At 36.4% G+C, this 27448-nt stretch overlaps 1 protein-coding gene, 1 long non-coding RNA gene and 1 pseudogene across 3 annotated transcripts; 2 read left to right on the top strand and 1 right to left on the bottom strand.

Moving 5' to 3' along the window:
- The first annotated feature begins 7747 nt into the window (after positions 1–7747).
- Positions 7748–11758, top strand: LOC106422137. Of its 2 annotated transcripts, none has more exons than XM_013862964.3 (12): positions 7748–7945; positions 8211–8612; positions 8694–9004; positions 9082–9159; positions 9280–9382; positions 9469–9557; positions 9840–9951; positions 10076–10129; positions 10222–10270; positions 10363–10463; positions 10557–10675; positions 11172–11758. In XM_013862964.3, exons 2-12 carry the CDS (start codon positions 8223–8225, stop codon positions 11539–11541), a joined length of 1776 nt encoding a protein of 591 aa, XP_013718418.1. In that variant the 5' UTR covers positions 7748–7945; positions 8211–8222; the 3' UTR covers positions 11542–11758. The 2 variants fall into 2 exon arrangements, with proteins under 2 accessions (XP_013718418.1, XP_048625391.1); XM_048769434.1 differs by having other exon boundaries at positions 7915–8068.
- Positions 11759–11958: 200 nt separating this feature from the next.
- Positions 11959–16457, top strand: LOC106422128 (annotated as a pseudogene).
- A 444-nt stretch (positions 16458–16901) lies between these two features.
- Positions 16902–22524, bottom strand: LOC125593186. The gene is made up of 2 exons (XR_007329130.1): positions 17294–22524; positions 16902–17192 (listed from the first exon to the last, which is right to left on the bottom strand). It is a non-coding gene; the product is annotated as an uncharacterized LOC125593186 (long non-coding RNA).
- Between the last annotated feature and the right edge of the window lie 4924 nt (positions 22525–27448).

Here is a 27448-nt window from a genome sequence, read left to right as displayed (position 1 = left end):
CTCACGGATCTAACACCCTAACACCCTAGACTAAGCAAGTGGATTACTCAGCCATGGACAGAGAAAACATAGAGATAACAGATGAAGAAAACATGTCTGAATCAATAATTAAAAGCAAAGAGGGTTTAGAAATCTTCTCCAAAGGATATAGAGATTCTTCTCCCTTAACAAGAGTACATGTTTTCTCTCTCTAAAATCTCTCTGAAAAATAACGTAGAATGTCTAGAATAATAAGAAAAGATATGTATGCAGGTTTGTGGCGGCCAAGGAGTAAAAGGGGGAAGCCCCAGGTAAAATCCCGAAATATTTGGAAACTTTCTTAAAAATCTCTGCCGCTGTAACAGGCATGTCAGACTGCTCCGCACGACTGTTCTGCGTGAAAAACTCCAAATTGCACTCTTTTTCTTCTATTTTCCTCCAACTGGTCTATCTCCCATCCAATGCAACTCCAGACCTGTAATGACTCGAAAAGGACTTGGAAGACTCGATAAAGACTTGAAAACCAATTTAAAAGCATATATACAAGATGCCAAAAACACCATATATCAAGTGGTCGTTCATTGAAGCAATTATGATAAATATGAGATTCTCAGAAATTTGGATTACCTTGATAATGCAATGTATCACCTAGGTTAAATACAAGGTGTGAATGGGCAACCAAGGGGAAATATTGTTCCAGAGAAAGGTCTACGTCAATGAGATCTTTTGTCTCTTTTCATCTTTATTCTATGCACGGAAGCGCTCGTTAGCCTTTTTAATCATGCAGAGAACCAATGGAAGATAACAGGGATGCACGTTACACGCACGTGTCCCTCAGTATCTCACTTTCTATTTACTGATGATAGTCATTTCTTCTGTAAGGCAGAGCTCCGTGAATATAAAGAAGTGATGAAAGTAGTTAGGAAATACAGACAAGCATCATGTCAATGTATTAATTTTGAGAAATCTTCTATAGTTTTTGGTAAGAGGATCAACGCAAATGTAAGACAACATATTAACGATACACTTGGAATCCAGAATAAAGGAGGAATGGGGACATACTTAGGAATTCCGGAAGATATTAGCGGATCAAAATGCAAACTCTTCGCATTTCTCAAAGACAAATTAATGCGTAGAGTGAATGGATGGACAGGTAGATGCCTTACAAAAGGAGGAAAAGAAGTTTTGATTAAATATATCTTGTTAGCTCTTCCGACATATGTTATGTCTAGCTTCTTGCTCCCGCCGGAGATATGTGAGAACCTCGTGAGTGCCACTACACAATTCTGGTGGAACTCAAATCCCCCAAAGAAAGGAATTCACTGTGCAAAATGGGAAAACTCTGTTTACCAAAGGAGGAGGCCGATATTAGTTTTCGTATGATCCATGAGTTCAACTAGGCTTTATTAGCAAAACAACTATGGAGGCTAGTTCAATACCCTGATTCTTTAGTGGTTCGAGTTTTGAGGGGAAGATACTACAGAATGAGTTCGCCTTTACGAATAATCTCTGTAACCAGTCCATCCTATGTGTGGACAATCAGCGGCTAAAAAGCTACTGCTATTGAGAATTAAACAAAATATAAATTCTGGATATGAGGTCATTGCGTGGGAGGATCATTAGATCCCTACAACACTAGCTAGACCAGCTCGCCCTTCAGCCCCATTTTTGCATCCCAACATGAGAGTCAGCGACCTTATTGATTCAGGAATCGAATAAATGGAATGTTCAACTACTAGAGGGCTATGTTGCCTCTGCTGATATAACATTCATAAGATGTTTGGCCATAAGCTCAACTCATTGTCGTGACACATTATGTTAGAACTATACTAAGAATAGCTAGTAACGGTTAAATCTGGATATTGCGTAGCTCAGAACTTATTGAAGACTGCGGAAAAGAAAGAGGTACTGGAACCCAGTATAACTAAGCTTCAAGCATTTTGCTTGGACGATAAAAGCGCCTCAGAAGATATGTCATCTTATATGGCAATTAATAGCATGTCATGTGGCAGTAACGAGGAATTTGATTCGACGTAATATGAGATGTGATAATTATTGTCCACGATGTGGAGAACAAGAAAAGTCTGTTACACATGCCATATTTGAGTGCCCGCCATCTTTACAAGCTTGGTCCCTAACATCGACACCAACGAGTCCTGATATCTGTCTGGTGCTGAATATTTATGCTAATATGGATTATCTATTCTGGAGAAATAACAACATTGTTGAGCTAGAATTAGACAGAGATCCTTATCCCTGGATAATCTGGTACATTTGGAATGCCCGAAATGACAAGCTCTGTAGAGGGATAGATAGGATCCGTTGGAGCTAGTTTGTTATGCATAAAGTGAGTGTCATGCCTGGTTCAATGCGAACAAGTTAGTGCCACCAATTCCACAATATCAAAGTATTGAGGAACCCCAAGCCTTAAGCTTGGTAATATATGCATGATAGATGGGTCATGGACATCCACAACATAACTTAGTGGGTGTGGATGGTTTTGGATGGATACCTTGGGGAGGTTCAACTTATGGGAGCACGAAATTACCTACGGCGAGAGTCTACCTTGCACTCAGAAGTAGAAGCACCACGATAGACGATGGAGAGTATGCTCCAGCATTCGACATGTCAGAAATTTGGGACAGACTACTTGATCGCCATGATTAAGGAGCCCCATCCGTGGCCACGCTTTGCAACAAAATTGGAGAGGATAGAGATTCTGCTGATATGATTTTTGGACTTTAAGATCATTCATATTCCACGAGCGCAAAATCAGATTTCAGATTCTTTAGCTAGGACTGTGAGGTTTTTCGATAGAGAATTATGTTTTATCGGTTGTTCTATTCCGATCTAGTTATCCATGACACTTCAAGTTTAAGTAATAGAATAACCTTTGATTGTCAATTAAAAAAAAAAGATCTCCAATAATATATAGGAGATTATTTTGAACACTTGCAGTTTTTCATTAGTTAACATTTTTTTATTATCATCATATGTTTTTATGTCGGTTTGGTTAGATTCTAAAAGGGAAATTTCCATATTAATACCCGAACTAAATTCCATTAAGCTATTTAATACCCCAACTATTTTCGTACCCAGTCAAATACCCCAACTATATATTGTACCTATTTTAAACCTCCAACTATTTCCCGCCTACACATTTTCAATCGAGTCGTTAACAGAGTTTGATAGAGCAATAAACGACGTTAATAGGGCCGTTCCTGTGTTAACTACAGTAGAAGATTAAACAACATTAGTTAGAAGGTCCAATCCCGAGCCCAGACCCGAACCCAAATGTTTACCCAAACCCGGTAACAACAAAACCTTTCCAAATAACCCCAAAAAATTGTCCCAACAGAAAAAAAAAACCTAAATCGACGATGAACCCTAAAATCCAAAAATCGACAATGAATTGAAATTCGACGCATTTCGACAGAACTCCAGCAAGATGAGGTTCGATTAGGTTGTTTATGTTTAATTTCGATTGGAATAGTCGTTTAAAACTGTGAAATTAACCCAAATCTCCTCTCTTCTTCTGTTGTTTTGTAGTGACGAAGATGACAAGCTCAAGATACACATTCACTACGGAGGTGTATTTTCGAGTGAAGGGAACTATGTAGATGGTGAGATTGCTACAAATATGGTAGTAGATCCCGACCTCCTTACTTTCTCAATTTTCGAAGATTTCAGCAAAGGTGAACAAGATGTGGAGAAACTCAGGTACAGACTACCCAATGAAGATATTTCAGAAGCGAGATTGATATGGAAGGACAAGGACAGAGAAATTATGAAGATGGCTGCAGAAAGTCAAAAATATGGTGAAGTACACATATATATCGAACATAGAGTCTCTCCAATAGATGTTATTGATGCTGGTAGCTTGGTGTCTGAAGTGGGCCGTACTGAGATCTTTGAACAAGACGATGGCGAGAATGCTGATGTTGAAGACGGCAGTGACAAAGAAGTAAGTGAAGAAGAAAGCGATGGTGAACACAGAGAAGAAGTAGAAGAAAGCGATGAAGAAGTGATAGAGGAAGAACATAATGAGGATGGAGTTCAGTCGGAGGAAGAGGACCAGATTTTAGGGGAAGGAGGTGATGACCCTAGGTTTGGAAACTTGTTTGAAACAGTGGAATCTAAGTCTCATAAAGTTCTTGAGGAAGATACTCAACCTAATTCAGATGCCGACGAGTCAGTTGATAGTGATGTGGAGACTGAAAAACAACTCCCTAATGGCGAATACCCAGATTCTCCGGAAGATACAGATGACGAATGGCATAACTAGCAAAAGAAGGATGATCGTTGAAGGCGTTTGAAAGGAAAAAGTAAAGCTGACTACGACAAGCCTCCTTACTTATGGCTGATGCAAACTTTTAACAATTTGGATGAATTCAAGGATCAGTTGTTGAGGTATGTGCTCAAAACTCAGTATGATGTTAAGTTGAATAAGTGGCAAGCGACGAAGCATGCTTTAATATGTTCTCATGAGAAATGTGGAGGGAGGATATATTGTTCCTTGGAGAAACCTATAAGGAAGTGGATGGTAAAAGTGTATGACGACAAGCATAATCATTTGCCAACAGGAAGAGCTAGGATGCTCAGCCAAGGAACTATTGCCAAACTATTCAAAGAGAAAGCAAGACAAAGGCCTGATATAAGAAGTTCTGACATCAAAGACGAGTTGATGCACATGTAAAATCTCTCAGTTTCGATATATAAATGTCGAAAAGCGAGGAGGATTGCATTGGATATGGTGTTGGAGACGCAAAAACAACAGTTTTCTAAGCTTTGGGACTATGAGGCAGAGTTAAAAAGGCCAAACAAAAATGTTCCAACAGAGATAGTAACTGTTGAAAAGGATGGAAGACAAGTCTTTGATTATTTCTACATCTGTTTTGAGCCATTGAGGAGAACTTGGAAGAAGTGTTGTAGGCCTGTTATAGGCCTTGATGGTGAATTCTTAAAATGGGAGTTGAAAGGAGAGATACTATATGCAGTGGGAAGAGATGCAGAAAACAGAATTTATCTTATTGCTTGGGATGTGGTCAGAGGTGAGAACAATGAGTCTTGGGAATGGTTCATGAAGAAGTTAACCATCGACTTAGGATTGGGTGTTGGCGACGGAGTCATCTTCATATTTGACAAACAAAAGGGATTGAAAATAGCTCTTGCAACTGTACTTCGGAAGGCTAAGCATAGGAATTGTGCAAAGCATGTGTATGCTAACTGGAAAAATAAGTACATGGATATTGACTACAAACCATTCTTCTGGAATGTGGCGTATGGCAAGACAGTTGGAGAGTATGATCTTCACATTGCTGAGCTCAAGGAATTCCACAGAAATGCTTCCACAGAAATGCACATGATGATCTACTGGTCATTGATCCCACAACTTGGTGCCTTGCTTTCTTCACGGAAAATGCGAGATCCGCGCATGTTTGTAACAATTTATCAGAGAGTTTCAACAAAACGATAAAGGGGGCAAGAGAACTACCTTTGATTAATATGCTGGAAGCCATTAGAAGACAGGCTATGACATGTATTTCTCGCAGATTGATGAAAGCTAAAGCTTGTATACTTCCTTTCCCGAAAAAGGTTGGAGATGTATTGGAAGTAAATAGGAAATAGAGCAAGGATCGTACTATACTGATAAGCTCAAACAACGTGTTCGAAGTGGACTTAAACGGTTGTGGTTATGAGGTCTGTCTACGTCTACGTCATTGTGCATGTAGGGGTCGGGACCTGACGGGAATACCTTGCTCACATGCTATAGCAGTTATCAATGATAGCCACAAACAGCCAAAGGAGTAAGTTTAACTTGTTTTCTCATTTTATGAATATTTTTCTATTATTGAATCTAACTTGTTTGGTTTTTTTCAGCCATGTTATTGATGACTATTACAAAACAGAAGTTTGGATATAAAACCAGTTAATGGGGAGATATTTTGGGCAAAGACTGGTAAAGAACCAATTGGTGTTCCTGGATTCAGAAAGATGCCAGGCAGACCGAAGAAGAAGAGGATAAAACCAGCACATGAGTCTCCTTCGAAACCAAATAGAGTGACACGAGGTGGCAGAACAATGACATGTAGTAATTGTAAGCAGTCAGAACATAACTGTGGGACTTGCAAGAATCCACCCTTTGTGGTCCAAGGTCCACCACGCAAAAGAGGAAGACTTCGAAAAAACCTTGCAAGTGTTATTTTCTTATGAGTATTGTTGTATATCATGTTGTGTTTTATTAAATCCTTTTGACATATTGACTGCAATTACAGGTTGATGACAACCCAAATCCATCAAGAAAACGAAGGACAAGTCTTTCACAAGCTTCATCTACTGCACCTCAGCCACAAGCTTCATCTACTGCACCTCAGCCACAAGCTCAGTCTCAACCAACACTGCAACACGCTCAGTGTCAACCAACATCATCTAATGCGGCTCCTGGTCGTGGGCGTGGACGTGGTCGTCATGGTAGACCTCCTGAAAGAGGGCAAGCTCGGAAGGTGACTGTGCCAAGAGGTCAAGGCGTGTACATGTGCCCATTCACTGATCGAGTGTTTGAATGCTTTGGGTCTACTGCAAGAGACTGTGGAGGAAGCTCTTCCAAAGAAACAAAATCACGCAAATAATGTTGGCTCTGTCTTTTAGTTTGTTCTACTTGTGAACTGATGTTGTCTCTCTATCTTTTGATTAACTATGTTGGCTTTTAGCACACTTGGTTTATGTAATGACTGGTCTCAAGTTTATGACTTTGATACTTTGAATGTTTTCCTTGTCAAATGCATTAGTAAACTCAACATAAACTCCATAACATTCAACATTTCATTACAATAGAACAAGGTAGAATAACCTACTTCAAAGCATTAACAATCACAGGAGTAACGCAAGCAAACCCCACCCACGATATTATCACAAACTGCTTACCCATCTTCTCCTTTCCATAGCTCACAGCAAGCTCCTGCTTTAGCTTCTTGTTCTCATTTTCCAACTGCAACATCTTAGACTCCATTTCATTAGCATCAGGCCCAACCATAGCCCTCAGTTTCTTGTTCTCTTCCTCCATCTGAAGCAATATCTCAGACTCCATTTCCTTACCATCACGTCCAACCATAGCCCTCAGTTTCTTATTCTCTTCCTCCATCTGAAGCAACATCTCAGACTCCATTTCCTTACCATCATGTCCAACCATAGCCTTCAGTTTCTTCAACTCTTCCTCTTGCTCACGAATTAGATCTCTAGCTTCCAACAATGAATTTTTTTGCCAACCATAAGGCTTCTCAACATCAAACCACTTGAAGAAAGTGCAAGATTTCCATTTTGGATTTGGACATCCATAAAACCTTCTACCTGGATTATCGTCCGTCCAAGCTTTCCTCACCACCGACAGCTTCGAACAGAGACACCTCACATAACTGGATGTCATTCCTCCACTGATTGCGTTGGAGCCAGCTTCAGAGCTCGAGCTTCGATTCATCTTCCTCCACTTGTTCTGTATTCTGAAATAAGCTTTTTAGGGTTCTTGCAACTAGGGTAAAAGGGGGATTTATAATAGAATCATCTTAGCTATAGTTAACCATAGTTAAGGAATAAACAGATAATTAATGTCGCTTACTGCTCTGTCAAACTCTGTTAACGATTCGATTGAAAATGAGTGTGCAGAAAATAGTTGGAGGTTTAAAGTAGGTAGAATATATAGTTGGGGTATTAAATAGCTTAATGTAATTTAGGTCGGGGGTATTAATATGGAATTTTCCCATTCTAAAATAAGTTGTCTCTACAATTAGTTGGTTCGGTGTAAACCACATTGTATTTACGGTTTAGAAGAATGAGAAAGAAATATATTCCTACTTTCACCCTTGAAGAATTTTCTTTTCGCAAATAGTGTCCATCGCCGTAGAGCTCTTAAACGTGAAGTTTCACTGTGCAGATTATCTCCTCCACTTTGTCGTCGTCGCTCGATTCACAGGTACTGTTTGAGCTTCTTAGAATCATGTAATCGATGAAAAGGGAATCTAGGGTTTGTCGCTTCCGTTTATCGCATTCCTTGTTCACCCATATCGCTATTTGGAGTATCATGATCTCTCTGCAGGTGTCTCAAGTTTAGATTTTTAACTTGTGGGTCTTGATCGCTTAGCTCAATTCAAGTTTTCATATGTGTGATTAGGTATTACTGGCTTAACAATCAATTTTCGGTTCTAGGGTTTATGATTGGTTTTGGATTCTGATTTCAGGGATTGAACGATATGGGTAAGCACAGGAAGAGAGATACTCATTCGGATGATGAAACTGCATCTTCGTCGTCTTGTTCCTCTTACAGCTCCGATGACTCCGATTCATCTTCTAGAAAACGGCGGAGGAAGCAAAAGGAGCGGCGGAGAAGTAACGACGGGAGTTACGAGCGCGAGAAGCGAAGGAAGAGAGAGAAGAGGAAGAAGATGGAGAGAAGGGAGAGAAAGAGGAAAGATAGGAAGAAGAGGACGAAGAAGAAGCGTGATTACGAGTCTGACTCCGAGTCTCAGTCCGGTTCTGATTCTGATTCCATGTCTGATCAAGAGAGTTCACGGGATGATCCTGAAACAGTTGTCAAGGAGATGCTCATAGAGTTTCCTAACGTTGGCAATGATTTGAAACTGGTAATGGTGATATTTCATTGCTTGTGTTAATGATTTATTCATAAAGCTTTGATCTTTTATGCTTTTCTTTTTTTGTTGTAGCTTTTGAAAATGATAGATGATGGCCAAGCAGTTGATATAAAGGGTATTTCGGAGATCGCTTTGAAGAAGAGGCTGAAGAAGCTGTTTCTGTCTTTGAAGTTAAAGGAACGTGGGGATAGAGTCTTTTTGTTACCACCGGGTGCTTCTCCTTCTTTAGATATGGTGGCACATCTAATTAAAGGCGGCGAGGAAGAAGTTGAGAAAAATCTTGATGATTCTGCCTCATTGAAGAACACTGAAGCAGCTACTACTGTGACTGGTGGGGCAGAAAAGGCTCTGGGAGCAGATGATGTTACTGGTCCAATGAAAAGGTGATTCACGCTTTGAGTTATTAGATCTAAAAGTTTTATAGAGAACAAACGTGATGGTGTTAGTGATTTGATTGCAGGGTGATTGGACCTGCAATGCCATCGGCTGAGCTACTTGCTGCTGCAGCAAAGCTGACAGAAGCGCAAGCTGAACTCAGGTGCGTTTAATCGATTGCCAGTTCAAAGATTTATCAGTTTTTAATATGGTTAACTCGATTTATCAGTTTTTAATATGGTTAACTCGTTTCTTAATAAAGATTCTTTTGAAAATGCTTCAGAGAAGCTGAGCTAGAAGAAGATTCAGCATATTTTATTGGACCTGCTCCACCTGCTGTTGTTGCAGAAGTCGCATCGTCGAACGAGGCAGAGCGATTCGAAGAGGTTCTTACTTCTTAGTTTTATTCTGACGTTCAAATTGCAATTCTTGTATTCTATAGAGTGGCAACTCATACCCCTCCCATGAGCAGGTGACACGGATCATGGAAGCTGAAGCTGATAGCCCATACGATGTTTTAGGAGTGAACCACAATATGGCTGCTGATAACATGAAGAAGAGGTAGGGTTTCTGGTACATTTTTTTAGATCAATAAAAATGATTGCTAGTCACTGAATAACTGCTTAGTAATCAGTTCTATGATTGGTATATACACCTTGCCATTGCTTCTCGACGATATGTTTGTTCATTTATTCTATATGGTTTCCTAAAACCCTTGAGATCTGGAAAGAGTATTCTATATCATATAGGCGCTTAGGAACTTCTGTTTTCAACTTTGAGGTGTCTGTAATTTTTCCTTATGTGTCAATAACATGCAAGAACTAAGACAACTTTGGTGTGCAGATATTGGAAACTGTCTCTTTTAGTTCACCCAGACAAATGCTCTCATCCACAAGCTCAGGAAGCTTTCGTTTTGCTGAATAAAGCTTTCAAAGAATTACAAGATCCAGAAAAGGTGAGGTTCTGAACTTCTTTGCTCTCTGAATCACGAGGCTAGCATAGATTCTGCCCATCTCTTTCTATGTGGTTGTCTTAAGGTTGAGCTCGTATGTGTATATCTAATAGATTATGTTCTGCAGCGAAAAGCTATGGATGACAAGATTAAACTTAAGGAGGAACAAGAGGCTTTTAAGGTATTTTTCCTGCTGAATTGATCGCTTTTTATCTTTCGTGACAAGTCTGTGTATGTAAATCACTTAAGAAACATTGTGTACTTGTTCCTCAGGCTGAATTACGCTCAATGCAAGAAGCAGCACAGTGGAGAAGATCCCAAGGTGACAATGACGATTCACAATGCCATGCAAGCTCTTTTATCTCGTTGTCATTATGTGATGAATCAGTAATGGAGTCTTTCTCGGGTTTGCAGGCATATCAATGGAAGGCGATGAAGAGCTCCTAGCAGCAACCGAGGTTAAACCTGTACCTAAAAGAGACGAGTGGATGACGACCCTTCCTCCTGAAAGAAAGGTGAGAGAGTCCACTTTTGAATTCGAAAACGCTCTTTAACTACCTTTCTAGGCTTCAAATTTTTCAGTCTCATCTGGAGCTCTTCTTTTGCAGACCGGGGTGCCTGTGCAGCAATCAACCACGACATTTTGCAGAAATGCTAGAGAAGGACGCGGAGACACTACTGCCTGGACTGATACTCCTATGGACAAGGCTGAAAGAGCAAAGATGAAGTAAGAATACACATATATTTCTAACCTTTTCGCTAGCACTTGTAAACTGCATTTCTGATCCACGAGGTTATTTTGTGATAGCGCCAGAGACGCATTATGTCTCTCCATTTGAAAACGCTTAACTACTCGAACTTTAGCTATAGGACTACTATAGCTTGCCTAGAACTGAGTGTAGCTGTAGTGAGGTGGTTAGATTGAAGTTAGTGAGGGCTGCGTTCGTAAAGATAAAAGTAAGAAACACACAATGACACAAACCACTTGTTTGTTTCAAGAAGTTGTAGTAATAGAGCTAAAGATACATTGTCTCAATCTTATCAGGTTCAGTATTTAGCTATAGTTCTGCTATCACTAGCCTAGGACTGAACACAGCAGATTGTAGGCTATCTCTGCATACTGGTTGAGAGTGGGGAACCTTCTCATCAGTCGAGTTGCAGTAATTTTGTGATTGCAGTTTCATAAAAAAATTCTTATATCACTGTTCTTTTGGGTGATGCAGCTACTTAGAGGCGTACAACAAGGCGAATGCGCTTGCTTCAAATGAAGAGGTGAATATGAAAAGAAGCCTAGATGCTGATCTTGTGGACAAGTACAACAAAGAGAAAAGATCAAAGTCTTTGGTAGAGAAGCACAGGGAAGAGTCTACTTCTTCATCTTCAAGCCGTCTCAAGAAGAAGAAGAAATTGTCTTCGTCTTCGTCCAAGGAGAAAAATGAGGACGAGTGGGTGGGGAAACATCCATGGAAGCCATGGGACCGTGAGAACGACCTCACCGCCGGGAGACAGAAGGTAAAACTTGACGCTGAGGGTATGGCTGAAGGTTTGGCTTCCAAGTTTTCTTCTGGCAATTTCCAAAGAAGCTTTCTTTGAAGCTCTTGTTTCCATGTTATAAGTTATGTATTGCAGAAAATTTATTTGAGGCTATACAAGTAAGTTGTTTTTTTTTCCTCTTGATTTGGGAAATTAACAAATAAACTTAGTTTATTTTCTACCAAATTTATTCTACTTTTGTATGTTGTCTCTTTCAACAAATCTCATACATACTATAAGTACATTGTATGTGTTCTATGAAGTGATGTTAAGTTCAGCTGGGGTAGAAATGAGCCGAGTCTAGTTAAGAAATATCTTTAGGTCTAGCGTTTTCCCATTTATTTTCCTGGTTACCTCATAAGTAAGAAATAAGGTTGGCGAATAAAATGACGTCCAGTAAAACAAACTAACAGTGTTCGCAATCAACGATACACCAGAGAACGCCGCCGGAGGTTAACTAATCTTCAACCTTATTTTTTTTTTTGTAAAATGTTAAATTGATTATACCATTTTTTTTTGTTTTTTACAGAAAGATGAAAAAGACTAGTAGCAGAGAAACGAAAATAAAATCTAAACAGAGCATTTAGTAAGAAGAATGCTGAATCTATTACAAAGAAAAAATGTCGTCGAGATGAACCGGAGGTAGCGTAACATCGATGGTCCAAAGGGGAGGTATGAGCGGACTAAGCCCCAGGTTGCCGCGAGCTCCCGGAGAGAAAGGCACCCTCAAAGCCAGGCAAAGACCGGCAGCACGAGGAGGAGTCCACTGACAGGCGGTGCCGTTGTTCGGGACGAGGAAGTGAAGATTGCTGCCTCCAGCTCCTCAATCACGGGACCGTATACACCCATTTAACTCAACACACATATAGAGCACTAAGACATATCGGGCACACCTCCTACAGACAAGAACAACCTTCAAACTAGCATGAAGACCGAGTGATAAACTAACTCCTATCCACACTCATCAGACCAGTCCGCTTTCATAGAGCTACACCTCCAACAAGATGACACCTTATTGAGGGAAAGAGAGATACTTACGCGCTGCCACAATCAAGAGCCCGACTTCAGAAGACAGAGACCACCAAGGAGACGCGGATGTGGTCTCGTGACTCGTCACGTGTTGCCACAGGAACTTCTCTAACTCAGGCGACAACACCGAGAGAAGAAACTCCCCACATGCACTCACGGATGAGAACCAGCAATGAGAATTTCCTGAAGCTAGGCGGAACTGGACGGATCCAAGAAACTGAGGCTTAACCTAGCCAAATAACACAACCCTCACCGTAGAAAAGGCATGACAATGAAGAACCGCCGGGAAAGAGATTCATCTAGACTCCACGCGCCGTCACTCTCATGGTGGGAACCCTAGATCCGGGAAAACGTTGTAGAAGCTCCAAAATTGTGCGCTTTCATGGTCGGAACTAATCTTCAACTTGTGTGTTTTCTTCAAAACATTTTTGGTTGTTGCTAATCTGTCTAAGGCTTCTCTACAACCGGTTTTGATGAAGTCTTCGGACAAATCTTAGCAAACTTTTCCATAGTTCGATCTAATCCGAAGGAAACCCTGCTTAAACCTATCACTTGTGTCCACATAAAAGAGCAGTGAAGAAATTACCTCACATGCAAAATAAATCTTTTATACAATAAAGCAGAAGTCAATTGACATTTCTGTGATTGACACCTGTCCTTTAATATTTTATTTTTTGAAAAAAATGTTTTACTTTAAAAACAAAAAGGTTTTCCCGAAAGCATTTTTTTATTGAAAAATATGTAACTATATACAACTTTGGTTTTGTCATAAACCCAATTAGACACAACTAAATTTTCGTAAGCCCAATAAGATATAATTTGTTCAATACACGTGACAACTCCCTTTTTTAATTTGGAAATCTTAGTACAACTGTTCTCCACTAAACTATTTCTTCAAGTACAATATCTTCCAACTATCCCGTAAATCCAGCCGTCAACTTCACGATTTGATACTCTATCATCAACTACCTCTCTTATATATACAAATATGAAAACCTATCGCATTAAAAAACCCCAGTATTGTTTTAGCAAAAGGTATATTGATTTTTTGGATTTTTCTGAGTTTGTAATCTGCAGCTCTTGAATTTATTTCCCCCTTTTTCCTATATCAAATTGCCGACTCTAATCTTAATTTTTTTCCAGGTATTGTTCTAGCTATGAGCAAGATGAAGCTTGCCTTCACTCCTGTTGCTCAGTTAAAGCCAGATTCTGAAAAGGAAATCTGGAAAATTAAGGTTCGAGTAGTCCGTATGTGGCGATTTCAGAATGGCATTAAGCCTGGAGATGGTGGAATCGATTTAATACTTTTGGATGATAAGGTACATAATAGAATCCTGAGTTGTTTATATGTTTATATGCTTTTGATAATTAATGGTTATATCATGTTCAAACAGGGAGATCGTATACAAGCTTGCATTAGAGGAAAACTGATATCCAAGTTCGAGGAGGATATGGGAGAAGGAAAATGTTGTATTCTCTCCTAATCTCGGGAATTACAGAGGAACACCACATCCTTTCAAGATATTTTTCACTTGGTCAACACACGTTAAGAAGAATTGCGAGGAGATTCCAAACGATTCATTTCGTTTTAATTGCATATCATTTGATGACCTGCTTTCTCAGAAGCATGACGAAATTTTTTTTATAGGTATTTGATTTAACCAACAGATATATGTAATGGTTTAGATTTTGTTTCTTGTATTTATGAAATTTATTTTTCTTCCACAGATGTAATTAGAGAAATTGTTGGACCTTGCGATCTGAAAGAAATTACTGTTCGTAATGCTCCATGTAAAATTTTGAATCTTCAACTCAAGGATTGTGGGTAAGTTTTCTTGAAATTTATAACTATGCGTTTTAAAGTGTATTGATATTGACCCTCTTTTAAAACATGTTTTTTCTTTTGTAGTGTTTTAATCATTAATTGTGTATTTTGGAAAAAAAATATGCTGAAGACATTCATTCCTATGTTCAATCATTTTCTGGTGGAGCTATAGTTCTGCTTTGCAGTCTTATGAGAATTAATATTTACAATGGTAATCTGTTCATATTACTATACTTTAATTAAAACAGTCAAATATTAATGTATGTCATTTGTTTTTGAAGGAAAATTCACAATCCAAAGTGGGAAAGCTTCAACAAAGTTGTTTGACATTGCTGAGATAAATGAATTCAAAGAAAAGTAAGTAGTTCGGTTTATTTTTCACTTCATATTCTATTATAATTTTCTATTTCTGATTAATGGTATTATTTTACTATACTAGGATGTCAAAAGATGTGATGGCGACAACATCATGTGGCTCCCTTTTGACTTTGTCAAATTGTACCCAAGTTTCTTCGGATCATATTCCATTTGTCAATCGCAAAACAATTTCTCAGCTGTTAACATCATATGAGGTAAGTTGTATTTTGTACTCTTTCATCAAGTTTTTAAATCAGTTACTTATGTAGCCATTTCACTTAAATTTTCTCTTTATCTGTAGGAAACAAGGTGTTGTATATATGCAACAATATGTGCACTTAAAATTGGGGCTCCTTGGTGGTATCTTGGCTGTCCATGATGTGCCAAGAAAGTAAACCCCTACTTAAACCCCGAAACTGAAGAAATAGAAATGGATAAGTTCTCATGTGACGGATGCGAGACAATTGTTTGTTCTACAAAAACAAGGTTTGTCATTAAGCAATGTATATCATCTATTTATTTTTTGTTAGTATGCTAAACTATAATTTATTTTCACAGATATCAGGTTCATTGTAAAGTCTTGGATCATACAGGAACCACTTCTTTTGTAATGTTTGACAGGGAAGCCATTCAACTAATTCACAAATCGGCATATGAGTTGTTGGAGCAACAAGTTCAGGTAAAATAGTTTTTTTTAATCTCAATATCTAAACTTATTTATTTATTTTTATGTATTTTTGCAGTTCAACAGTGGGAATGAATTCCCTCGAGAACTTCTAGCTTTAGAGGGTCGGGAGTTCGTCTTCACAATTAACAAACCTGAAACATCCAAAAATTACACACCATCTACTTTTAAAGTAGTTAACATGAATGATGACCCTGCTAAAATTTTACGATTTCATAGTGATGATGCCAATGAGGTAAAAATGATAAAAACTCTATATTATCATGTTTTGAAATAATTCTCAGATTTTTTTTTTGTTGTAATTATTAGTAGTTTTACGAATTTTCTATATAGACTGACATTCCTGCGATTGGTCCTCATTTCTCAAACTACACCGAAACCACTATGAGCTTGGTATTCTTATTCCACTTGAACTTATATTTATGCTTTTTACCTTTTTAAAAATCAATGTTTTAACAGTTAACAAAGAGTATTATGAAAAACAAAACTCTATCTCTGGATATGTAAATAGGGAACACTTGCAATAAAATTTGTATTTTTTTGTTATGTAGGATTTTCATAGTATACTCTCAGCTGTGAATAAATGTTTTATATTGATATTTTTCAGGTCAATGATGTTTTCGAAGAGTCTAACAATTCGATAAGTGCTTCCACTGAATCAACATCAACTCCAACCAAAAAGCGAGCAAGTACATTAGCAATTGAGGATTGTGTGCCACAAATTTCTTCAAAGAAACTTAAAGGAGATATTTCACTTTTAGCTGAAGAAGATGGACAACTTTCATCAACAAAATCGAAACCAAAAGTTGGGCATGTGACTAAAGATGATTGTGCAAAACCTTCGTCTACAAAGCAGAGAAAAGCAGCAAATCTAATTCCAAAAAAGGAGAAAAACTGATGATTTATCCTCTCTTGTTTTTAGTTTCACAAAATCCACGACCTCTTGTTTTTATGTACATGTTTCTTAGGTCTAATGCTTAGTCTACTTCAAGTTTGAAAACATCGTGTGTGCTATTGTGTTTCTTTTCTAGGTTTATGTATGTAATTATTTATTATCAATTGTTATTTCTTCTTAGATCAGCTGGCTTTAATTTTTATTATAATCTCTCACTACAAAAAAAGAGTGGTTTAACATCATTTAATTTCTATTTTTGCATTACTTATAAATGATGCAAACAAATTTTACATCACTTATATAAATGACTTTGAAAGTGGTGATGCAAATAATTTACATCATTTTATTAATAATTGATGTAAAAATATCAAATATTCATGTCAGTTATGATAATTGATGTCAATTTATATCAATTATAAAAAAGTGATTTTAACATTTACATCATTTTTTTTAAAATTGATGTTAATACTAACATCAATTAAAATAATTGATTCAATCATTTATATATTTAATTTAAAATTAAATTAATACTATTTTAATAGAATTTTTAATTTTATAGTTTATAATTATTAATTCGGAATATTAAATAAATTTGTTTCAATATATAAATAAATAAACAAAATATTTTATTTAATCAATTTTTAATTTTATTTCCATTAAAAATTACAATCTAACGTATAAGCCAGAAAAAAAAATTAAAAAAAATTACATAGACGAAACTTCAACATTGTTTTTTTGCCTTCTTTTCTTCTTCTTCTTCTAGATCTTTAGATCTCTATTTCCATTCTTCGTCTCAGTTGATGGCATGAAGCTGAGTTAACGAGATTCATCGTATAACTCTCCACCCGGCGATATTCTCTGACGTCTACTCTTTTCCCAGATTTTGAGTCAACTTCTAAAATATTCGAAGACTCCAATTCCTAACAAAGAAAGATATATAATTCATAAACAAAAAGTGTTATAAACTTGTAATTTTCTAAAACATGAGAACTGGCAGAAGAGGAAAAGGGGGAAATAATACCTTTTGAGAGTTTTCCAGCGTATTAGTCTGATTAGCAAACCTTGGTCTCTTTGTCATATCCTCCACAAGAAGAAACAAAATCAACATCATGACTCATATGAGAAATAAATGTTTGATGCTTGTTGAAATTTTGTTTTTTATCAAAAAACTTAGAACAATAAATTTTAAACTCATAAACAAGTTTAAGAACTGAAGAGGAAGACGAAGGCTTAACGAGAGAGGATCTTGACAAAAAAAGAAAATAAGATGCATTCATTAAAGCCACAAGATATTAACTACTTCTCGTATCGTTAATATTTGTAGAAAACTAATTTTAACGATTGGTTCAAGTGATCAGTTGTTTCAACTGGACGTGTTCGTGGTTCCTATTTTTTTGGGATTGCAACAGATTTGCTTTGCTACACATAATTCCATGTTAATATTACGTTATATATCTGTTAATTAATTATTTTATTAATGCAAATTAATTTTCTACTTTCAAATATTTAGAGGCAACCTAAAGTAAATAATATTATTTTAGTAAATTGATGAAAATATAATTATATAATTTTAACTAGTATCATTTTTAACTGATGTCAATTATGTATCATGTTAATAAGTGATGTTAACCAAACTAATACATACATCAATTATTTAAGTGATATAAATTTATAAAATAATATCATTTTTCTTAAAGTGATACAAATTAATGAAAAAATATATCATTTTACTGAACTGATGCAACATTAGTTAATAATAACATCAATTCCTATAATTGATTTCAAATTATTAATATTTGTCTCATTTAGGAATAAGTGATTTAAAATGAGATCATTTATTTAACTGATACAATTTAAATGATACAATACACAATTTCTTTTGTAGTGTCTAAACGTTTGTTTTTCTCTGTTGAGTCATATGCAACTCCCAAACAAAGATGCTATGTTAAAATCCTAAACAACTAATCATTTTCATGTTATATAGTATAGAGATAAATTATATTTTCTACCTTTACAATATTCTATATTATTATTCTCTGTTATCTAGAAGAAAAAGCAAACAATTATAAAAAAAAAGTGATCACGTAAAACACATCTATACAATTTAATATAATTAAATTTATATTACAATTTACTTATTTGGAGGGATGAATGAGGAAAGATATATTAATTTAATTTACTTATTTTGGAGGGATTTGAAATTATTTAAAACTTAACTGTTCGTAGTGTCTCCATTTTTTTACTTTCTCCACTTCTTCTTCTTCCACATCGTTCGACGTTAAACTTAAAACAGGTAAACGCTCATTCTCTTTTCAGAATATAATCACCTTGAAATTATTTAACTCCTATGTTTTTACAGGACAAAACATAATGCGACGCAAAGGAAAAGAAAAGGTCACTCAGAGAAGAATCAACGTAAGACAAGGTATTTAGAGCTATGTTTGTTTTCTATATTGCAGTTTCTTTTCCTCTAAGCAACCCAATTAATCTTGCTTCTGGTTTGATCATTTCCTCATGGTAGAAGATATTTAGTCATGGAACCAACGTATGTGCATTTTGAGAGATAGGAGGAAGAACTCAAAACCAAAGAGTATCATGTAGTATTGTAATTCATTTACATTTATAATCATTATTTACTAATTTAAATATTTATCAGAATATATTATTCTCAACTTTCAGTTAGTTTTAACTCGGCAAGCTCCAGCCAGCACTCTATTCCTACTTCATTTCAAGCTATTACTCCAAATCCAGGTATTATACTGAAGCAATATATCATTAGCAAATAATTTAGTATTTTTCTATACATATAACATGACGTACATAGGATTTTGAAAGCATAATAGTAACAACATAGATAATGACCTAATTTTTTCATAGATTACGAAGACTTCGGCGATCCAACATTCCAATGCAAACATTGTGGTGCTTTAATGTGGTACAATGAGCGTATCAATAAAAGACGAGTTTCAGCACCTCCAGAATTCTCAATGTGTTGTATAATAATTTCAATTTCAATTTTTTAGCACCTCCAGAATTTCCTACGCAGTTTCAAATTTCAATTTTTTAATTTATACAGTTAATTTTGTATAATATTAAGAAATCATTTGCTAATTATATATGGAATCTTATTTTTATCATATTGGCAATGCCCGTGCATTGAACTGCAGTTATGAATCATCAAAAATAATTTTGTTGTGCACTCACAATTGCATCCTCAAAAACCATATCAATAGACACAATGTTTTTTTATATCTCAACAGCTTCCAAAATTTCACAATGAGGTTCTCCAATCCGGATTCCGGTTCGGCTTTTTTGGTTTCGTTATTTTAGTTTAAAAAAAATAGTTACCATATTAAAACCATATCTACTTTGGTTTGGTTTGGTTTATACTGTCGGTTTTCGGTTTACTACCAAAACCTATGAATATATTCAATTTTATGAATTTTACTTTATTTGATTAGATATTGGCTTTATTAAAACATAAAAAAAATTAGTAACCATATTAAATTAATAATAATATTTTTATAGAATAAAAATAAGAAAATTGTAACTCATTATATTATTAAATAAGTAAATGGTAGCACACATATTTGTCAATGAAAAAAATAAATTAAATTTTATATAATTTGATAAAAATGAGAAAAAACCTTTAACTTAAAAAAAATTGAATAACTAAAATAAGCATTTTAAGTATGAAGATCATATTAATAAAATAAATTATTTATATCTTATTAATTATATTATATAATTTACATATAGTTATACTACTATATTTAAATTAATCAGTTTGTTCTGTTTGACCGGTTTATATACTATATCATATCCATATACAAATTTAATTTTACTATGCAGTTTTAAATTTAAATTTTTTAATTTATATAATTAATTTTGTATAATATTAAAAATCATTTACTAATTATATGTGGAATTTTTTTTATGGTAATGGCAATGGCCGTGCATAGCACGGGCCAAAATACTAGTCAAGAGATAAAACATGAGACAATATGCTAGAGGAATATTCTTTTAGCAACCCAATAATTAAGGTCAAGCATGCAGAAAAATGAGTTTTTAAAATAAAAAATTATTTGTAAATGATTCATTTAAGGGAAAATTGCCAAAGCGGAACAGTAATTCAGTTTGATTGTCCCTTTGGTATAAAACCATTTTTGTCCATTTTGTATCCGTTTTACCTCTTCAATTTCTGAAACTTAATAAAATAAATAGTTTCATGAATCAAAAAAATTATAAAAAGAAAAACAACTAATAAACCACCCATATACACAAAATGATATTTTTTGTTGGTCAAAAAACTTGATAAATAAATTTTTAAATTTCGTTCTACTAAAAGTATATTTCGTCTTCTATGGAAAATGGGTTAGTAGAAAATGAATTCTAAATTATACAAGTTCATCTACTTTTTCAGAACGAACAATCTACTTTTAATTAAAATTCTAAATATGGAGAATGCGAATTCTACTAGTTGTAAAAATATCTACTTTTCTCTAGATTGTAGTTTCTACTTTTATGAAGTATTCTAAAATTTCCAGAATGCGAAATCTAGACATTACTCGTACATCTACATAAGGTAGAAATTGTATTCAGGATTTTTGTCATGGTTCTACACAGTGTAGAATGTACCTTCTACGGATAAGAAAACCTGTTTTTTTTTGCGAAAATTAAGGAAATTTCAGTTTAAAAAATATTCTAAAAATATTCTAACTTCCTAAAATGTGTTTTGATCGAATTGCCTTGTAAAAATATTTTAAAAAAACGATTTTGCATATTCCTAACAATCGAACATGCAAAGAGGAACCTGAGGAACACAAACACATAGCAACAAAAACCCTTATCACTTGAGAAACATGCAAAGATAAAGGTTGTCTAGGATTATCAACCGGAAGCGATACCAGCAGAAAGGTTCTTCTTTACGAGAAATTGGAACCAGGGAACCGGAGGAGAGAGACGGAGAGGCGGGAGACAAGCGGAGAGGTGGAGAGAAGCGGAGAGGCGGAGGGAAGTGGAGAGGTGGAGAGAAGCGGAGAGAACCAGAGAGGCGGAGAAGCTCTAGACCGCCATTGATTTCACCGGTTGGTGGTACACAAGATCACCATGTTCTTTTTCTCGAGAGAGAGAGAGGCGGAGAAACCACACGGGGAAGCAAGGGATTTAGGGTTACGTTTCCCTTTTTGTTTTAATTTTTAATATTTTTTTTTTCTTTTTTGCTAAACATTTTAATTTTAATTCAATTATTCTAAACATTTTAATTTTAATTCAACTATTAAATTTTCCAATTATGTTTAATATGATTAATTTGGTTAATGAAGGATTAGTTTTGGGATTATGAAAAATATTATACTATAGAAACAACTTAGTGATGATATTATACTAAGGGGACAACCATGCCGAATTTTTATTTTGTTTTGGCAATTTTCCCTTCATTTAATACCTAAATATTTTTCTGTAAAATATTTGTCCAACTAACTATTAATTTTGAAAAACTTAAAATAAAAAAACAACCCTTAATGAATAAACGAAAAAACTAGTGGTTTATGTGTGTAAATTAGTATTTAGTTTTCCAAGTATTTATAATCGGCAAGTTCACTTTGTAACTATCATTTCCCCATAGTAATACATCAATAATTAATGGTAACATAAATGCATTCCAAACATGATCAATTTTATTGTTAAATCCAGAAATAAAAAAGAGTATTTAATTTTTTTAACTATTTGAAATCAACATAGGTCCACAGAAATTGCTACAAAAATTCACAGGTCCACAGAAATCGCTACAAAAATTCACCAAAAACATAGAAGTCTATACATGACTTCATATTGCAGTCTAAGAGATGAACACAATATAGCTTCACATTGCAGTCTAAAAGATGAACACAATACCAACACTTGTATAAACTACCAAGTAATATAATTTATGGTTTTAAATTCGGCTATACAATTTTTTTTTTTTTAAAATTAGTTGATTTCGAAGTTGTTAACATGCAGGTGAAGAATTTCTTAAGTTATGACTCGATTGATGCTTACTGATTCTCAGCCAAGGACCAAGCTCTCACTCCCAATTTCTAAACACCATCAAGGCTTCTGGTCTCCCAAATCACAGTCTTTACTTGAAAGTTCACTACAAGAAAACATAATCTTAACGAGGGCGGTTTTCCTCGCTAATTCGTCGTAAAAGAGGCTTTACGACGAATTAGCGAGGAAACGCGTTTGCTCGTTACACGTCTGTCGTAACACATATTTCCTCGCTAATTCGTCATACACTACAAGAAAACATAATCTTAACGAGGGCGGTTTTCCTCGCTAATTCGTCGTAAAAGAGGCTTTACGACGAATTAGCGAGGAAACGCGTTTGCTCGTTACACGTCTGTCGTAACACATATTTCCTCGCTAATTCGTCGTAACTTAGCGAGGAATATATTTCGTCGTAAAGACGAAGTAGGACGATTCGTCGTAAAGACCACGTCAATATTTCACGTAAGGACGTCGCTATAATACCTCGTAAATACCTCGAAAATAGTTCCTCGTAACCTACACGTAAATACCTTGAAAGAGTTTCCTCGCAAAATACACGTAACAACCACGAAATGATTTCCTCGTAAAATGGTCGTAAACTTTTCCTCGTTATTTCCTCGTAAATGATTCCTCGTAAAATACTCGTTAAATGTTTCTCGTCATTTCCTCGTAAGGTTTCCACGTAAAGAGGTCGTACATTGGCTACGAATTTACTTCGTTTTTATTATTTTACAGAATTTAAAAATATAATTAAAAAATAATTAAAATTATTTAATTTAATAATAAATTAAAATTCAAAATAAAAATAAATCAATATGAAAATATTTTATATATAAATAAGTTTTGAATTTATATAATACAACAAAAAAAAAAAAAACTAAGGGTCGTTCATCGCCCGGTAGAATTCATCACTCCTCCTCGTAACATCCGCCTCGTTATGTACGTCGGATGACTCGCCTTGAATGGGATGTTGTTGTCGCATGTTCCTCAACATGGACTCCCATTCCGGATTTGTGGCCGCAATAACGTCCAAGAAGCCCTCGACTCCACCCATACGAGATTTTGTCGCGGTCAACTCGTTACGCAGCTGAGCGGACTCTCTACGCAGCTCCGTGACTTCATCATCCCGTCGCTGACCATAAGACGATGTCGCTCTCGGAACATCGTTGACGGAACCAATACCCAACGTCCGTCCCTTTTTTTTAGGGACAACCTTAAAAACAAAAAATAAATATTGTAAGTAAAAATTTAAAGTTAAATTAAATGAATAATTAAAAATTAATTTTTTTGAAAATTTACCTCCTCGTAAATCTTATCCACTTCAAGTGTGGATAAGGTGACGGGTAATCCGTCGGTAGACTGCTGGGTCAGCTGAGTCTGGCGGTCTTCAACCCGAGCAACTACGTCGTTGTAGATTTGCTCGGACTTGCCATCTACAAATACGCCCGCCTTGTTCTTGTGGGTCCTCTCGTAAAGTTCCATAAGAGACGGGAGATGTCCCGTCTCTTTGGCCTAAAAAACAGTTAAGAAAGTTAGAATAAATTAATATATGTATTAAAAAAATTATTTAATAAAATATTTAATTACCATTTCCAAACGGACACCGGCGTGGGGTTTTTGGCCCGTAGTGTGAAGCATCGGCCCGTTCCCGTGCTCATCGACCGTGTTACGGGAGTTAGAGCAAGCCTGGGCGATTCTAATGGAATCAGGAAGGCGCCAATAACGGATGAGGCCATCCCACACATCCGTGGTGAGCTCAGCGGGTTTGCCACGCTCATACCCCTTCACGATCCAGTCACCCTTCCAGTTGGAGACCGTGTCCAACAAGCGAACTTTCGCTTTCGCGTTAAACTTCTTCCTCACCCTCTCAGTGATCCCCAAGGCCCAATTATATTTTTGCTGTTGGAAAAAATAAATTAACAATTAGTTTTTTAGAAAGTATATATATAAATCATGAAAAAATTAAAATATATATAATTAATTAATAGAAACTTACAGCGTAAATTTTGAACCACGTCTTTCTGACGTAGTGAGGCGTCTTACTCCAGTTTGGATGTGCCATGGAGAAGTAACCCTTGATCGTGTCGGTTACGTCCGATGCAAGACATCCGTCAACCCCCCACCTGGAAAATACAAATTTAAAATATAAATTATTTTTAATGTTATAAAAGAAATTTAAACGAATTAAAAAAAAATTAATGCAACATACCACAACGTTCCGTCCGGTCGGTCTGGGTCGATGACTGGTAAACCTTCTCTGCCTGGCAGACTGAGAATGTCCTCTACAGTGTACTGCGAGTAAGGAGCACTCGGAGGCACCATCAGATCAGGATGAATATCGGCGACCATCGGAGGTGCCATCGGAGGAGGCACAGGAGGAGGCATCGGAGGAGGCACATGAGGAGCCGATGGTGCACTAGAAGAAGTAGACCCAGAGACTCTCTGAGTGTACTGAGTCTCGGGGACAGTCTCCTGGCCCGAAGAACTGGGAGCGGAAGAAGAGGCCGGGTCTAAACGACTACCCGGCTCACCGAAGATCTCTCTGTAATGGGCAGTAAGTCTTCCTTTTCGAACCTGGGAAAAAAATGAAATTTTTAAAATTAACATCAACAATATATTTCCCAACATTATCCACCTAATCAACACTAAATAACATAAAATCCGCAAACCTATCTAAATTCCCTATACTAACCACCTAATCTATCCTAAACTAACCAAATTAGAGAGGAATCAGAGAGGCTTACCATTGCTACGAAATGGAGAGGAAGTAGAGAGGAAGTAGAGAGGAAAGAAAGAGTGAGCGCTCGGGTGTATATATAAGATTACATATCGTCGCAAATTCCTCGTAAGTTTACGACGAAATAGCGAGCAATTACAAAGGCCCGTCTTTTTTTACGAGGAAATTGCGAGGAATCACAAAGGCCCGTGTTTTTTTATACGAGGTATTAACGACGATTTACCTTACGAGGAATTAACGAGGCTTGCTTTCCTATAAATATACCCACAACTCTCACTCTCAAACCACACACAAACTCCCAAATCACACCTTATCTCAAATCACAATCCTCAAAAAAATCCTATTCAAATTATAAATATTTGAAAAAAATAGGAAAAGGAGAAGATATTAGAATTCATGTGGGCGAGACTTACGTATTATAATTGCTGGAAGTCTTGCCACATGTTAATCTGGTATTTCTCTCCTTTTCCTTTTTTTTCAAGTTTGTACACTACGAGATATTTACGACGATTTGTACTTACGTGGAATTAACGGGTTTATGTATAAATCCGTTTACGTGGTCTTTACGACGATTTGTGCTTACGTGGAATTAACGAGTGTTTTGTTTAAATCATTTTACGTGGTAGTTACGACGATTTCATCCTACGAGGACTTTACGACGATTTGTGCTTACGTGGAATTAACGAGTGTTATGTTTAAATCCCTAGAATCCGAAACCCGAAACCCGAAACCCGAAACCGAAACCCGAAACCCGAAACCCCATACCCGAAACCCGAAACCCCAACCCCCAAACCCGAAACCCGAAACCCAAACCCCCATCTTTAATTTTCTACTTCATATATTCCAAACCCCATATTTAATTTTAAGTTTCGTCGTTATTTTTAACGAGTGTTATGGTTAAATCCCTAGAACCCCAAACCCGAAACCCGAAACCCGAAACCCGAAACCCGAAACCCGAAATCCAAAACCCAAAACCCCAAACCCTGAACCCCTAAACCCGAAACCCCAAACCCGAAACCAAAAACCCGAAACCCGAAACCCGAAATCCAAAACCCGAAACCCCAAAACCCGAAACCCCAAACCCCAAACCCGAAACCCGAAACCTGAAACCCCAAACCCCAAATCCCATATTCCTTATTTTCTATTTCATATATTCCAAACCCCATATTTATTTTTAGGTTTCGTCGTTATTTCCTCGTTTTGTTACGTTATATTTACGACGATTTCATCCTACGTGGTTTTTACGACGAATTCATCCTACGTGGTATTTACGACGATTTAGTCCTACGTGGAATTAACGAGTCCTTCGTCGTTATTTACTCGTTGGAATACGAGGACTTTACGACGATTTAAGCTTACGTGGAATTAACGACTGTTATGTTTAAATCCCTAGAATCCAAAACCCCAAACCCGAAACCCCAAACCCATATTCCTTATTTTCTACTTCATATATTCCAAACCCCATCTTTATTTCCATTCCAAACCACAATTCCCACATTTGCTTATTCATAAAACAAACTCCCACATTACCTTATTCATAAAACAAACCCCACATTATCTTATTCATAAAACAAACTCCCTCATCTTATTCATAAAACAAATACATCAATCGGATACATCGACATTCTCGTCATCACTAGAAACATCATCATTTTCATTAAACTCGTCTTCAACAGCTTCGTCTGTGGCATCATCGGTAAGATCTTCGTACTCGTGATTATGCGGATCAATGAGAAGGATGTCATCAATTTCTTGTTCAGGTTCCTCAACTTCATTTATCTGTTCTTCTTGCAATGGTGGTTCTTCTCCACTGATGATTCGTCCTCGAGGTGTAACTTTGATTACTGCTAACCAATTTATACCTGAATCTCTCATCCGAGGGTATGGAAGGAAGCTAACTTGGTCTGCTTGTGAAGCTAAGATGAAAGGCTCGAATTTGTTGTACCTTCGTCCACCGTTGACATCAACTACACCGAATTTGTTAGACCGAACACCTCTGTTGACGACGGGGTCGAACCATTCACATTTGAAGAGGACGCATTTCAGCTTCAGTATCCCTGGAAATTCGACTTCAATAATCTCCGTCAAGATCCCGTAGAAATCTGTTTCCCCTTTCACACATATTCCATAGTTACTGGTCGCCCGCTGTCTACCATAGTCATATGTATGAAAAGTATAGCCTCGTGTGAAATACATCTGTGATGTGGTGACCTTTACAAGTGGAGATTGAATTACTTCGTGTAACCACTTAGGATAATCTGCATCGTCGTCGTCATAATCAACCTGCAAAAATAAAGAGAATGTTAATGAAATACAGATAATGTATGAAAAAATTTTTTAGTTAATACCTGATTCCGCAACCACTTAATGAAGTGTTGATCTTTCCTTTTGTCTACGTCACTTGTGGATATA

Source organism: Brassica napus, chromosome C9 (assembly GCF_020379485.1).
Source record: "Brassica napus cultivar Da-Ae chromosome C9, Da-Ae, whole genome shotgun sequence".
In the NCBI taxonomy this organism is placed as follows: domain Eukaryota; kingdom Viridiplantae; phylum Streptophyta; class Magnoliopsida; order Brassicales; family Brassicaceae; genus Brassica; species Brassica napus.
This window is presented reverse-complemented; position numbering and strand designations above follow the sequence as displayed.